General features: G+C 33.1%; 1 protein-coding gene across 1 annotated transcript; it reads left to right on the plus strand.

Annotated features, from left to right (window-relative positions):
* Positions 1-442: 442 nt before the first annotated feature.
* Positions 443-15,924, plus strand: LOC140435492 (uncharacterized). Its single transcript, XM_072524226.1, has 2 exons — positions 443-954; positions 13,189-15,924. Exons 1-2 carry the CDS (start codon positions 459-461, stop codon positions 13,458-13,460), a joined length of 768 nt encoding a protein of 255 aa, XP_072380327.1. The 5' UTR covers positions 443-458; the 3' UTR covers positions 13,461-15,924.
* The last annotated feature ends 514 nt before the right edge of the window (positions 15,925-16,438 follow it).

Here is a 16,438-nt window from a genome sequence, read left to right on the forward strand (position 1 = left end):
GTTATGCATTTCATTCAACCCTTGTCAGCACCTTTCAGTATATTTCCTTTTGAAAAAATCCTATTATTATTCTCGTGCAAAAAATCATTATCCCACTTATACCTGAGAAGTCAGTGTCAATTCTAATCCAAATTTAGTTGTTATCCAACCGCAAATACTCCAGATTTAAACAGACAACCGTGAAAAAATGGAATCACTTACAATGTATAACAAAAATCCCTATTACAGCCCTTACGAACACCCCATACCGCCTTTTATTCACCCTAAGGTCTAAAATCGTACAATATATCTCTCATTCAATAAAGCGTACAATAGAGGGTTAGTTATTGTTGTACTAACTACCCCCACCATACGTAAGCACTGCCCCTTTTCGAAATCACAAGAGTATATACCCATGTATAACTTAAACTAGTTTAGTCACCCTTACTAAGCGGGCCGAGTTTATATTCTCCATCAAAATGTTTATCCAAAATTACCCTTACGAAGAAAAACCTAGTAATAAAATATTTAGACCCTGGGATTCCAGTAGTGATTCCAAAGATGTTTCTCAAGATTCCACTATATCGACAACGACTTCCGAAGATAATAGTTCAGTTAGTGAAAAAGTGCCTGCGGAAACTGTTGAAGGTTTCAGACCTATTTCAAACAGTCATAAACCTCTTAAGACAAAAGAAATTGTGCCAGAATACCCTGTCGAATTATATCCTTCTATTTATCCAGACTTATTACAGACACAACTTGCGCAATCAATAGGATTACCCGCGGATCCCTTAATTATGGAAACCTTATCGCAAGGTATAGCGATAGAAGAATATATGAGGGTGTTGAACCAAGAACACCACGAAAAACTCTTGGCGGCGAAAAAGCAACGACCAAAGAAATACAAGTGCCCTCATTGTGATGTCGGGTTTTCAAATAATGGACAGCTTAAAGGACACATCAGGATACATACAGGTTAGTACTTTCAGGTTTACTTACATATTTAATATTTTAGCTTGTTTTGTTTTCCAATGGGAGAGTGGATCGTCCTCAATGTGTATGTTTATTGTCAATTATTCTGTTTATCTTATAGACTAGGCGGGATCTGTAAAAATTCAGACCATAATGGACATTTTCCATAGGAAGCTATTTTTTTGCTGTAATCTCTTCAGGATGTGCCCAATATCGATAATCACGATATGTGCCAGTCGCAAACCCTGTGCTAAATTTTTTATTTAACAAAATCTGAAAACAATTGAAAATTTCTCATTTTTTTGCTCCTATTTTCGTTTATAATTCGGAAAATATTGATCCTAGAGAAAAAATTATAAGAAGTGAAAAGTTTCGTTATTCAATTTTACACAATATTTCGTTAGCTAGAAATTGAAAATTTAATGTTTTTTGTTGAAAAAATAGCAATAATTGGAAAAAAAGTACAAAAAAATTAAGTTAATACTTTAATGTTTTCGACTTTCTAAACTTGACTTACAAGCTCCATATTCCGTCTAGAAAAACTTTCTAATATGTTTAAAACGTGTGCTAAATTTTGTTAAGATAGGTCGGATAGGTTTTGCATAATAATTTTGCAATCCAGCCTACTGGAAAATTTTCAAATTTATAGTAGGCCCTAAATAAGGCTCTCAGATCATTGCAAATTTTTTTTCGTATAAAGGAAGGCTCAATCTTTAAAACGCTTTCTGTAAAATTCAAATCTGTTTACTAGAAGAGCCTAGAAAATTTTTTAAAGTTTTAAACATATTTTAGGCTTATAAACAAATTGAATAAATTTACGAGCTTTAAACATATCAATTTCAAAATTTATACACTTACAGAACATTAAAAGACGCTTCTTAAAAAAAAAGATACATCCGGCTTACTGGTTGCCGAGATATTGAAGGTCAAAGTTGACATACATTTGCCGTGTAACCATAAGTGATAGAGGGCTCGTTTTTAAACAAATACCCTCGTCTTGTCAAGTACTTTTTATCTGAAAAGTTTTACGTAATGCGCTTCATGGAAACATCCATAAAAAAGACAAATAAAAAACCCTTTTCGCGTAAAATGTCGCTCGGAATGCATGAGAGGTGGTGGTGGGGGACATTCACTCGACATATATAAAAAATGTTTAAACCTTTAAAAAAATTTCTAGGCTTTCCTAGTAAACCGATTTGAATTTTACAAAAAGCGTTTGAAAGTTTGAGCCTTCCTTTATGTGTAAAAAAATTTGCAACTATCTGAGGGCCTTATTTAGGGCCTACTATAAATTTGAAAATTTGCAATTTTTTTTCCAGTAGGCTGGGTTGCAAAATTATTATGCAAAACCTATCCGACCGATCTTAACAAAATTTAGCACACGTTTTAAACATATTAAAAAGTTTTTCTAGGCGGAATATGGAGCTTGTAAGTCAAGTTTAGAAAGTCAAAAACATTTAAAAGTTTAACTTCATTTGTTTGTACTTTTTTTTCCAATTATTGCTATTTTTTCAACAATAAACATTAAATTTTCAATTTCTAGCTAACGAAATATTGTGTAAAATTGAATAATGAAACTTTTAACTTTTTATAATTTTTTCTCTAGGATCAATATTTTCCGAATTATAAACGAAAATAGGAGCAAAAAATGAGAAATTTTCAATTGTTTTCAGATTTTGTTAAATAAAAAATTTAGCACAGGGTTTGCGACTGGCGCATATCGTGATTATCGATATTGGGCACCTCCTGAAGGGATTACAGCAAAAAAATAGCTTCCTATGGAAAATGTCCAATCCAAAACAGATCCCGCCTAGACTATTATTATGTTCCACTGTTTTGAAGAATGAAAGATGAATTTTTATTGTATAAGTTTTTTGTACCATCTTAACTTATTGCTGCTTACTCAAATTTTTCAGATCTCTTTTTAGATTTTACTGTGAAAATTTTTGTAAATAATTCAATTTTTTGTAGTTATAGTTTTCTTCCTAGCTCAATTTTTAAGTTTTAGATCCATATTTTAGAACATAGCAGAACATGCTTATTTTAATTGTTAGTTTTATTTCTTTGATTTTTGATTTTTATGATAAAAAAATATATTTTTGATTTTTTTTGTTTTTCTTGTTTCAAGTACCACAATAGTCTGTTGTTTATAATTTTTTTGTAGAAATTTACATGATACATTAGTGTGTTTCTTGTTCTTCTTCTTCCTTCTTGTATGTAGACTTTAAAGTCTGTTTCTTTCTCAATATTAGCCTACAAATTGTTTAAATTATCGCACCATCTTTTTCTTAGTCTGCCAATACTTCTTCGTCCATTTGGGGACTTATCTCGTGCTATTCGTACTATCCTATCCTCTGCCATTCTACTAATATGTTCGTTTCATTCCTGTTTTCGTTTTGTCACCCATCCATTTATGTCTTCTACATTGCATGCATGCTCTTTTTACATCTTCGCTTCTCTCCCTATCTAACATACCTTTCCAGGATATTCGTCGGAGTATTTTAATCTCTGTTGTTTCTAGTAGTCTTCCCGTTTTACATGTATCAGGTCTTGTCTCCGCCGTGTATGTTAATGTAGGTCTAATTGCTGCTTTATAGATTTTTGTTTTTGTGTCTTGTCTTAGGTGTTTGTTCTTTCAGATTGTGTCATTAAGAGATCCCGCCGCTTTACTTGGTTTTAAGCGTTGTTGTCGTACTTCTTCAATATCTCCGTAACTAGTTAGATCTATTCCCAGATATCTAAACCTTGCTTCCTGCTTTATTATTTTTCCATTAATTTCAATTTTACGTCATAGTGGGTATTTAGCTGTTGTGATACATTTGTTTTTTTCTGCTGATGTTATCATATTGTATTTCTTGGCTGTTGTATTGAAGATATGTGTTAATCTTTGGAGCTCGTCTTCTATCTCGGCGATTAATGCGGCGTCGTCTGCATAACATAATATTTGATTATGGTGATAATATTTCGTAAAAACTCGGTGATTTCCCGTAAAAAATGTTTTGGTGTTATTTTCATTCTTATCCATTTGTTGGGTTTGAGCAGAGGAATTATAATGCTGTCTGACCATACGGATTTGTCCAAATAGACTAGGTAAAGACTTGATTTGTCCAAATAAAATTGTATAATATTAACAGTCAAGACGTTCCACCTTCTGGTGGGTTTAACAAAAAACTTAATGGTATACCATCTGGACCTGGAGCGGAATATTTAGTTGACATCATGGCATTCCCAAGTTCTTGAGCTGTAGTTGGTACATCCAGTACGTTGTACTCATGAAAATAGTAGTCCAACATTGTTTTTACTGCGCTTTGTTTTTTAAGCTTAAAGTCCGGTGAATAGTTACCGTTACTTGAATTTGACTCAAATTCACTGGCGAATAGCTTCGCAATTTTATTTCTTTTATATTTTATATTTTATTTCTTTTATCTTATAATTTTGTTATCTTTTGATAGGAAAGGTGTTTTTTGAACATTTGAACATTTTAACATTTTTTTTCAGATATTTTTCTTATATTTTGCCACACTTTACTTGCTGGGATATAACTATTACTTAAAACAAATGTTTGCCATGATGTTTTCCTGCTTTTTTTTTAAATATATCTAGCCTTTGCCCGACGTCTTGTGTATTCTACCATAGTTTCATTAGTTTTGTGGTGCTTCTACCTATTGAAGGCTCTTTTATCTGTTTTTACGACTTCTTTGCATTCTGGAGACCACCATGGTGAAGGTTTGTGATATTTTAGTCTTCTTTTTCTTCTTCCTTCTTGTATGTAGGCTTTAAAGCCAGTTTCTTCTTCAATATTAGCCTCCTAATTTATTTAAATTATCGCACCATCTTTTTCTTGGTCTGCCAATACTTCTTCGTCCATTGGTTGGTGACTTATCTCGTGCTATTCGTACTATCCTATCCTCTGCCATTCTACTAATGTGTTTGTTCTAATCCTGTTTCCGTTTTGTCACCCATTCATTTATGTTTTCTATATAGCATGCTCTTCTTATTTTTCGCTTCTCTCCCTATCCAACAGACTTTTCCCTGATATTCGTCGAAGTATTTTCATCACAGTTGTTTCTAGTAGTCGTCTCGTTTCAGACCTGTCAGGTCTTGTCTCCGCCGTATATATTAATATAGGTCTAATTGCTGCTTTATAGATTCTTGTTTTTGTGTCTTGTCTTAGGTATTTGTTCTTCCAGATTGGGTCATTAAGAGATCCCGCCGCATTACTGGCTTTTAAGCTTTGTTGTTGTACTTCTTCTTCAATATCTCCGTAACTAGTTATATCTATTCCCAGATATCTAAACGTTGCTTCCTGCTTTATTATTTTCACATCAATTTCGATTTTTTATCGTAGTGGGCATTTAGATGTTGTCATACATTTGGTTTTTTCTGCTGATATTATCATATTGTATTTCTTGGCTGTTGTATTGAAGATATGTGTTAATCTTTGGAACTCGTCTTCTGTCTTGGCGATTATTGCGGCGTCGTCTGCATAACATAATATTTGGATTTCTTTTTTCCCCATTCTGTAACCTAGACCTTTACGTACTGCTTGTATTATTTCTCCATTATTATATTAAAGAGAAGTGGGCTTAACGAGTTTTATATTTTAGTGTTTTTTTTTCAATATGATTTTCTGCTGCTTTGTTGGTTATTGATATGAAGGTTTTTAGGTATTTATCTATGTCATTAAGAGTAATATCTTTTGTGTTGTTTATTTTATTTTGTAAATATTTTGTAAAATTCTCCTAGTTTGCATTTTTAAATATTTTAATTTTGATGGGGTGTAGCAATATTGTTATTTTTTGTCGTGAAAATGCAATTTTAATGTGGTAGTTGTCACTTCCATATATGTACGGGATAACGTCCCCTTCTAGTGTTGAGGATAAGGTTGGATCACACAACGATATATCAATGGCCGACTCACTTCCCGTTTGAATGCTAAACTTGATGAGGCCACCATCGTTTAACAGATTTAGATTATGTAAGGTCATACCAAATTCCACTATTATGCCTCCAGCTTTAGTTTTTGTTGAACCTCGTATAAGATTGTGTCAAATAAAATTACCTAAAATGATATGAGGGCTGGGAATTTGTTGCAGTAGGTTGTCAAAATCTTTTTGGTCTATAGTGTGATCTGTAAATATATGTTGCAAATAATAATGGTTCATTCCATGTTTACTGTAATCGCTACTGCTTCAAAGTTATATGTGTTGATTTGTAATTTTGGGCTCTATATTTTTTATCGACGTAAATAGCAACCCCGTCACTAGCTATCTCAGCGTTTTACCTGTTTTCAAGTTTTACAAGTTTGTGTATTTTTGAAACTTAAATGCATGATTGAAATCTTTAAAGTTGGCCTTTGTAAGTAAAGTAGCAATGGGTTGATTTCAGAGGTAATATAAAATTCGTTCTCAGAGGAGAAACATTTGTTATCATCTGTTTTATTAAAAAATGATTATCCTTTATCGTTTATAAATAAATAATTTTCAAAAATCGACCGAATAGAATAGAACAACGATATCCTACAGCATATACAAGGAATAATATGAGAAAAATAACAATACCATACATAAAAGGATTATCGGAAAAACTTAAAAGGATAGGAAATAAATTCAACATTTCAACAACATTCAAAACAACAAACACATTGAGATATATTTTATCTAAAACTAAACCTAACTTGTAATTATAAAATACCTTGTGAATGTGATCAGTTTTATTTATATAAAATTTTTATAAAATTGGATTATTTTATATAAAGATCACTGGATCAGAAATTTTGGATGCGATCTTCTTTAATTAAACTCATCATATAACTAATACTATACTATATATGTACTTTGTAATAATATTTTTTTTCCATAGCTAATGTTAAAGTGTTGCTATAATAACTGTTTTGAGTAGATAAATTATCACTTTAACCGCAAGGGTAGATAAAGTGACACTTTAACAGCAAGAGTAGATAAAATGTTTTAACTTTTTTTTATTCAATAAAATTTACAAATTCAAACAAATTAAGGATTAAAAACAACTGAAATTTTACAATTAACATTATTGGAAATATCTATTTTTGGAGTATCACAACTTGAACTCGTTTGCTTAAAAAACACTTGATTCGAGGTACTGGATTGATTTTTTGGTCCACCAAGTATACACTTGGATACAGCAATCTTATTGCTTATTGACTCTTCAATGTAAGATTCTGCAACAGATGACGATTTCCATCCACCTAAACGTTTAACTTTTACTAGATCAGCTCCGGAATTTGCGAACATAGTAGCTGAGGAACGACGGAAACAATATCCCGTGTACATTTCTGAATTTGCAAGTTTCAAAAAATCTGCAATCTTCTTGGGGATATTATATATAGTGTTAATCCCCACCGGTTGAGTAGTGCACTTTTGCTGTCGGTAATTTACAAAAAACTTACTGTGAGGTACGTTTTTGGGGCGCAAGGCAATATACTTTCTCACAATTTCCAAGAAACTCAGTCCACTTTTCTTGTCAGTAATACAAAACGACCTTTCCTGCTTGGTTTTAGTATCAGATAATGAAACGATTATCACCGATTTTCTGTCGTCCACGTTAAACACTTCTAACTTGTACAATTCATCGGACCTAGTCGCTACATGCACCCCAAAAATAGCAATAACCTTCATCAACAAATAGACGTCATCAGGAGCTTCTGTCAGAAATTTAATAATGTTCTTGGTGCTAGGTGGTTAACTTGCTGAATTTAGAAATGTCACAATTTTCATTCACCAACAACGAACGCTTCAGCATCGAATAATACGACCATAATGACGATGGCATCGCTTTCTTTGACTTTTCAGAAAAATACGCCAGAAGTATTTTTTGACTCACGCCATTGATATTCTTAATGCTCTTCCACTTTTTAAAAGACTGGTATTCTTTCCCATACATCATCCTAGATTTTTGTGGCAACAATAAACTTTCTGCTTCCAACGCTGCATTTTCTACATCTGATGGCAGGTTTTCCTTTCCTTGCGTCAATTCTTTTCCGTCCATTTCGTATTTATTCACTTTGTACACAAAACGCAACAATATTCTCCGCAAAAACCAAAACGTACCATTTGTTTGACATTTGTTGACAGAGTCAACATGAAGTGTGCCGTCCGCACATGAAGCTACTAAAAAGAAACTAAACTAGTTGGTAACTAGAATTACCAACTGTTTACTAACTGTGACTCGCACACTACGCTACTGAAAATTAATAGAAACGAGTCACTTCTTGCCTGTACGAGTAGCTTTGTTATAGGGTGTTTAAATTTTAACCTTTATATAATATTATTGAGTGTTTTCATCGCGTTAAAAATGTCACTCGAAAAATTATTAAGATAACACAATCTGTGTTCTACATAATTATGTACGAAAACGGGAAGGAATACCATATAATATATCATTCTAAGCCTTTTCGGTAATATCTTTACGCGAATATTCATTTAACGTATAGTTGTATAGGCAGGGATATTTTTCCACTTCTTGCACTAATTTTATATTAAACGACCATTCTACCAATTTCGCCATTTCGCGTGTAAACTTTAAAAATATCACAACAAACTAGAAACTAGTCCCCAAGCTACCTGCACGTCCAGTCTGCTGTCGACTGATCACTGATGAATTAGAGACCAGTTACTAACTAGTAGCGCTGTGTGCGGATACTCATTAAAATACATGGACAGTAACTAATAAGCAACTGATTGGTAACTAAAGTTACCAACTGGTTTCTTTTTACTAGCTTCATGTGCGGACGGCCTAATTCATATCCCTAGCAACGGAGCAACACAATTGCGATTTTTGTGCTAAAAATTACAATTTTCTTTGAAATTCTATTTTTTATCTGAACTTGAAGTCTTGCTATAGAAAAAAATGTTGTATTGCACACTACGATAAAATCGCATTATTTTCTCGAGCGTAATTAGCGTCTCGACTGACGTCTCGACGCTAAAAAACGCTCTCGAAGATAAAGTACAATTGTATCGTCTTGTACAATAAATAACTAATATTATCAACCTGATGGTACTGTAGAACAAATATTTGAATAGTGTAAATGAGTGTAATCCCTGAGCACAACCTCTGGTTCATCAGGGAATTTCTTCTTTGTTTATTTGCTAACAACTATTTGTTTGTACAAAATATTTAACTTCGAATTAATTTGTAACTCTATTATATTTGTAACATTGTTTAATATTGTATATCGGGAAGTAAATAAACATTATTATTATATTATTATTATTTATTAGTAGTTGATAATTATTAAAATAAATTTGTTTTATTTACAATTCAATTTACATTAGCATTGATATATATTAATCGTTGACAGTTCTATTATATTTCGTGCAATTTTCATCTAAAGCTATAACTAATTATTATTTTAAAAGTTATTAATTAATTAATGGTAGTCAATTCGGATTCCGGAACGGACTTATATTATTTTCTCTTAACGGTTTATCCCAAAATATTTAAACTTTAAAGGAAGAAGCGGTACAGATTCTCATTTTCTAGATAAGTGGAAAAGCTCGGGATCGTTCGAAAAAGTATTTCCATGAGATATGTTTGCCTAATCATTTTCGTTAGACACCCAAAAATAACGTTCCCATGCGAAAAGTGGTCCTCATTTATTTAAATATTGCTTAAACAAAATTTAAATTTTGTATAATTCTGAACAAAAAAAGTCTGTTGCAATGTTTTTCTAGTTGATCATTTTTGAGTTAGAAACAATTTAAAACTGTAAAAACGTAAAGTGAAGATTTTCAAAAAGCATATATATATTCAGGGATTTGACAGTCTTCACTGCCTTCCCTCGCTCAACCGTTTCCATCTCTCTCTGTGTTCCCATTATCCATCGTTTAGGCCTCTCTTACTCATGCCTTCGTCTACTTCGTTCCTCCAGGATCTTCGGGGTCGTCCTTTTTTCCTCCTTCCTATGGGGCTCCATTCGGTTATTCTCTTTATCCATCTGCTGTCGCTAGTTCTTCTTACATGTCCATACCACTTTGGTCTGTTTTGTTCTATTTATGTTAGTATGTCTATTTCTATTGAGGTTCTTTTCTTTATTTCATCATTACTTCTTCCATCCATTCTTTTTACTCTGCAGCATCTTCGCAGGCATTCCATCTCTGTTGCTACTATCTTACTGCTGTTTTTCTTGTTTATAATCCAATTGTCAGCCCCATAAGTCATAATACTTCGCACTAATGTTTTATCAATCTGTGTTTTTGTCTTCATATTTAGGTGTCTACCCCACCATATTTTATTAAGTTGTAGGATTACTGTTTTTGTTTGTCCTAATTTTTGCTTAATTTGCTTAATTAGTGTTGCCTTTTTCGTGATTATAAACCCCAAGTATTTGAATTTATCCTTTCCTTTGATTGTTACGTTGTCGTCAATCTGTAGATCTTCTTTATCTTCTTTACTTGTAGATAGGTACTCTGGTTTCGCGAGGTTAATATCTAGACCAGCCTTGGTATATTCTTCTTGTAGTTTCTTTATCATGCAATATATTGGTATTGGTTTCGTACTGGCACTCCCATTTTTCGCATTTTCTTTTCCATGTAGTCAAGGCTTTCTCTAAGAATATTTTGAATAGGGTTGGAGATGTGGAACAACCCTGTAAGAGCCCTTTTGTTGTGATGAAGTCTCTAGTGAAATCTATGATTCTTGTTCCCATTTTAATGGACACTTTGTTTTTTTTTTTATACAGAGCTTTTGTAGCTTCTATGAGTTCCTCTGTATTTCTAATTTATACATTGCCTCCCATTGTTCTGACCTTGGCACAGAGTCATACGCCTTTCTCAGGTCCACAAATGCGAAATGTATATCTTTATTTTTTGCTTTTTTCTTTTCCAACAGTTGTTCCAGTGTGTATATGTGGTCTATGCATGATCTTCCTGCCGTGAAGCCTGCCTGATCCTCCGCTAGCCTTATCGCTTGCTCTATCTTTTCTAGCAGTATCTTCCCATATAATCTTCTATTGATGGTATTACGGTTATTCCTCTGTAGTTTTTGCGCTGTTTTCTATGTCCTTTCTTAAATATATATGTCGTATATGCCTCTGTCCATTCCTTTGGGAGCTGTTCTCCATTTACAGCTTTCTGAAATATCCATTTTATCATCCGGTGTAATTTATTTGAACCGTACTTTATAAGCTCAGGTGAGATGCCTGTAGGTCCCGGTTCTTTCTTATTTTTGATTGCTTTTATGGCCGTTCTCATTACCCTATCTGTTATTTCTATTTCTTGTTGTGGGCTGCTTCGTCTTCGCCTGTTTTCTTTTCCAATGAATTATGGTCTTTGTTTTGTTAACAGTTCCTTGTAATAATCTTTCCATTCTTTGACCTGTATATTTCCCAATTTAATTTTTTCTTTAGAGTTTTGTTTTAATCCTCTGAGTACTCTCCATGACTCCAAAGTTCTTGTACCTTCTATGTATGTTTCAATATTTAATCAGGTTCTTTCCCATTCTTCATTCTTTTGTTGTGTTATTTGTTTTTTCACGTCTCTATCTTTTTCTCTATATTCTTTATAAACTTAATCGTTGTTTGTAGTCAGCTATTTTCTGTACAGTTGCTTTGTTTCTTCAATTATTATTTTTGTTGGTTCATTTCTTTCATAATAGTGCTGTTTATTTGTTATATGTTCTTTCTGTCCAAGAGCTTCGCATGCTGCTTGTTTTATACTTGCCTTTATATGCTCATATATTTCTTCGATGTTTCCGTATCTCAATTCTATTAATTTTTGGTCTAGGAGCAAAGAAAAGATAGAAACGTGAGTCAGGACGTTCTTTTAATCGACAGGACTGTTTTTATAAGCAGAACCAAGGAAAGAGTTTTTTTCGATAGAGAGTTAATTAAAGTGAAGAGAAATATTTATTGAGGCGAGATAATAGATTGGACTCATTTTCCTATTGTAATTTTATATGAGAAAGCTGTATGATTTGGGGAACATTTATTTCTAAGGGATTTCATTAGTTGTATAAACAGTTTTAAAAGGTTTATTTTACTATTATATTTTAATTGAATTGCACAAATTTGAGTTTTTTTTTATTTATTCCTTTTTATTCCTCTTCTTATTGAACACTATTGAAGATAAAGGTATTTTTTGAACTCAAATAGTAACCCTGAGATAAGAAAACATATTAATTATGAAAATGGCGTCGCTAATAAAATTTATTCACATATGAAATCCATTAAATAAAATTTTTTTTTATCATATTTCAAAATTACAATATCATATTGATATATATCAGATGTGAGTCATCCTTTCGCAAGCACAACACCACAAACAGAATGAGCGATTACAATATTTAGCTGTCTGAATTTAGTGCTCAGGCCACCAACATTCAGTCGAGATAATTTTATTATATTCATTAATATCACGAATAGTGTATGTTTGTCTAGTTCTTGTTCCACCTTTTGCCTAAATTCATCACGTGCTCTGTTGTACTAGTTTCGCTCTAATATTATTTGGTCCTGGCTATTTTTATAATTTGCATTAGTAAGTCTATACTTATGAGATGGTGACTTGGACAATAAAAGCGAACGTCAAGAATCGCCTTGAGGCCTTCGAAGTGTGGGTGTCTAGGAATCCAACGCCGAAGTATTACGCCGAATAGGGAGAGAAAGCAAACTGCTACAAATAGTGAAGGGAAGGACAGCAGCCTACCTGGATCAAATATTTAGGAATTCCAAGTACCAACTTTTAAAATTAATCATAGAGGCAAAGATTTTAAGAAAGAGAAGCATCAGGTGAAAAAATACTCGTGGCTAAAGAATATAAGGGGATAGACAAACCTCTGCCAGATTTGTCACTAACATTCATTAAGACAATAAGGCACCCTAATAAAAAGAAGCCCATGCCTCTAATTATAGATTTAAAGCAAATTGCACTGTACTTTTGCCACACCAAATTATCTTAATTTGTCGTGATTTATTCGTATTAGATATTTTACTACTTTTGAAATTCTCTTTAATGCATTATTATTTCATTTTGACTTTAAAATTTCGATTTTTAGTTGACAGGTAATTATCTGTTAGTCCAGCTTGTAAACTTTTTTCCTTAAGTTTCTTTAAATTTTATTTTTGTCCATTTCCATAAACATAGCCTGATTTATTTTTCGAAACATCTACGTTTAATTCTTGTTAGTTAATAAACTAGATTTATTATTTAAATTTTTACAGTGTCCGAACCGCACTTAATACGAATGATTTCATTGTTTCAGGAGAACGCCCATTCAAATGTGACGAAAAAGATTGCGGGAAGACATTCACCAGAAACGAGGAACTGACCCGCCACAAACGAATCCATTCCGGCCTTAGACCCTTCCCGTGCACGCACTGTGGAAAGAGATTCGGACGAAAAGACCATCTCAAGAAACATTCCCGCACGCATTTCCAACCCAGAGGCATGTACGCCGTTCCTGTGATGTTACCTTACGAGACGTGGGCATCTTCCCCCGGTAGTTACCCCTTCGTTCCTATGTTCGGATACTAAGAATGATGCTCATTTAGAGGGTGAATGAGAATTTAGGAAATTAGAGTCGGGAGATCAAAAGATAAAGTATGCGATGAGTATTGTTCTGCATTTGGGTGCAAAAACTAGGTATAATATCTTAAAATTTCAGTTTTTTGTTAAGTTATGACAATGTGTAGCACTTTAACATTAGTATCGCTGATAGTAAAAAACTGAAATTTTTTTAAAAAAATTTAAATAATTTACAAAAAAGTAGTGCAGTAAGTAGACAAATTTCACTTCAAAAAAAATATTTTTCTTATAGTATCATCTTAATTGAAGGTTGGCAACAATCTCATCCAAGTAATGTATATATTATGCAGCTCGAAACATTGAATGTGTATACAAACTAGTCTAGTATCATTGTGTTTTTCAACCACGAATATTTTCATCTTCCCAATTCTCTCTTGTCTTATATTTTCTTAATCCCTTTAATTTTAATTTAAAAGTAGGTTAAATTTAACGTTTTGTTATAAAATCTTACTGTTTCTTATAACATGGTCAAGGCATAAAGTTTGTATCTTCTTTTCTTGCTGTTCTATTCGAGATCTAACACCTAAATAAAGATCCAAGTCCGATGTTACTCATGAACCCAGGTATACAAAATTGTTCACTATGGAAATGGATTATTTGTCTTACTAATAACTATTTTCTTGGTTTCGGTAGTATTTATTTTAAGGCTCAATTGATCTCTTTCCTGAATAACCTGATATTAGAAGTTAATAAAGAGCTTCCGGTTTGTCGTACTAAGTGTCTGAATATAAGCAGTCTTCAGCAAATTGAACCACATTTTCAAATCGTCCAACATACCAATATGCTTTAGAAGAAAAACCTTTAATCAGTTTGTTTTGCCAGTGTTGACTTACAGAGCGGAAATGTTGATTATGACAAGAAGAACAATAAAAAAATCCCTGTTGCTCAAAGTGAAAAAGATCAGTGAGAGAATTGCAACACTGAAGTGGAACTGGGAAGTTTACGTGGCTCGAATGACAGATAACAAATGGACAAAGCTGTTACTCAAATGAACACCAAGAGATGATGCCTACTGAAGCAGAAGTCGTCTACCAACACGTTGGACTGGTGATCTAAAACGTTGCCACAGGAATTAAATTCAAGATGCACAAGATCGAAGCAAATGGAAAATTATTGGGAGATCTATATCCTACTGTGGATAAGCGAAGATTGATTTATGATCTGCATATCATACGTTGGCAATTATGACGCCGTTTATTTTTCATCTTCTGTCTCCATCATTACGACTCCATACGATACATCCATCGAAAATAATCGACGTAAAATGCCTCAACTAGTATTATGTAAAATAAGAATCATCCTGGAATACTTTACACCCAAAAGAGCGGCGGCGCCAATACAAACAAAAATCAAAGTCGAAGGACTAAATACGGAATCCACGGATTACTTATAAAGAAAAAGAATATCAGAGAAGATCGCTGGGAATAAAATATTAGATCACGATAACATCGAGGAAAGCTGGGAAAACCTCAAAAACCATAGTAACAACAGCAAATTTACTAAGATGTAAATTGGAGCTGCAAGGTCAGATAATAGAACAAGTGATGGAGTCTAAATATCTAGGATCACATTATCTAGCTACGGAAAGCTCGAAACTGAAGTGAAAGATCAACTGAATAGAGCAAACAGAGCCGCAGGCTGCCTGAATGAGACAATATGGAGAAATTAAAATATCGGGAAAGAAATGAAAGGCAGAATTTAAAAACAGTCATCAGACCAATAATGACGTACGCGACAGAAACAAGACCTGACACAGAGAGGATAAAAAGGATGTTAGAAACAGCAAAGATGAAAACACTTGGAAACATTGATGGTAAGGCACTAGGGGACGGAGCTAGAAGTACAGATATACAACGTAGATGCAAGGTGAAGAATATCAAGAACTGTGTAAGAAATAGAAGAGTAGAATGGAATGATCATATAAGCCGAATGACAACAAATAGAGTAGGAAAGACGGCAAGAGACGGTTCCCCAATAGGAAGACAATCAGTAGGAAGACCACGAAAACGATGGAACGACAACTTAATGGAGGCACATTGAAAAACAGACAAAGTCATATATAAAAAAAAGAAGAAGAAGATCCTTAGATTTTCTTAAACTGACGATGGATACTGGCTGCTGATTCTCCTTTTGTAAGTTTCCATGTTTTATATATTCGAGATTATGGTTTCGATACGTTTGAAAGACTCCCAAAACTTTATTTAGTCTTCTTAATACTTCTTCATTGAACATAGAGTCCCTCCTATGGAATCCTTAGTGACCTTTTAAATAGCCACCTCTTAAAAGCCGTTAATTTTTTGTGGATGCATCTGTAACAATTCATGTTTTAATACCGTAGGGAACTACTGGAGAAAAATAAGCAATTTATTTTAAATAACTGAATTTGATCATCAGTTCCTCTTGAACATATCCAAGAAACGGAACACTCATCTGATTTAGTAAGCGAAGCCTTACGGAAACGTCATCAAAACAATGGTTTTTTTCAAAAACCAAAGTTATTCAATGCGAAATCAAACTCGGAAAACCACAGAAACGACAACCACTTGATAATAAATTGAGGAATGTAGTACTTTTAGTTACGTATTTCTTAGAGAATAGCATCTTAAGAAATGGAACATCTATATTAAAGCCCCAAAATGTTTCTGGTTATAGTTGAAAAGTTGTTCTTAATGATCTCTATCCAACTACAATAATGTGGACCTAAGGCAAAGTTATATCCTGTCAATTTTTTTTAGTTTATCCACCATGCTATTTTGAGCATATACACGACTAAATATTTACTGAAAATGAGATTGTTGCTGCTTTATGCTTTCCCATTAGTCCCTTACTATTTGAACCCATTCCAGTTAATCCCAATACAATTATTATGACGAAAAACCCAATTTGTATACTTACTGTATGTTTAAAAACTAATATTTCTACTAATA

Source organism: Diabrotica undecimpunctata, chromosome 3 (assembly GCF_040954645.1).
Source record: "Diabrotica undecimpunctata isolate CICGRU chromosome 3, icDiaUnde3, whole genome shotgun sequence".
Lineage (NCBI taxonomy): Eukaryota > Metazoa > Arthropoda > Insecta > Coleoptera > Chrysomelidae > Diabrotica > Diabrotica undecimpunctata.

Bases quoted from the DNA above. Each gene is read 5' to 3' on its own strand.
- LOC140435492 (XM_072524226.1), top strand. From the start codon at position 459: ATGTTTATCCAAAATTACCCTTACGAAGAAAAACCTAGTAATAAAATA. The intron at 955-13,188 runs GTTAGTACTTTC...TCATTGTTTCAG, and splicing joins ACACATCAGGATACATACAG to GAGAACGCCCATTCAAATGT.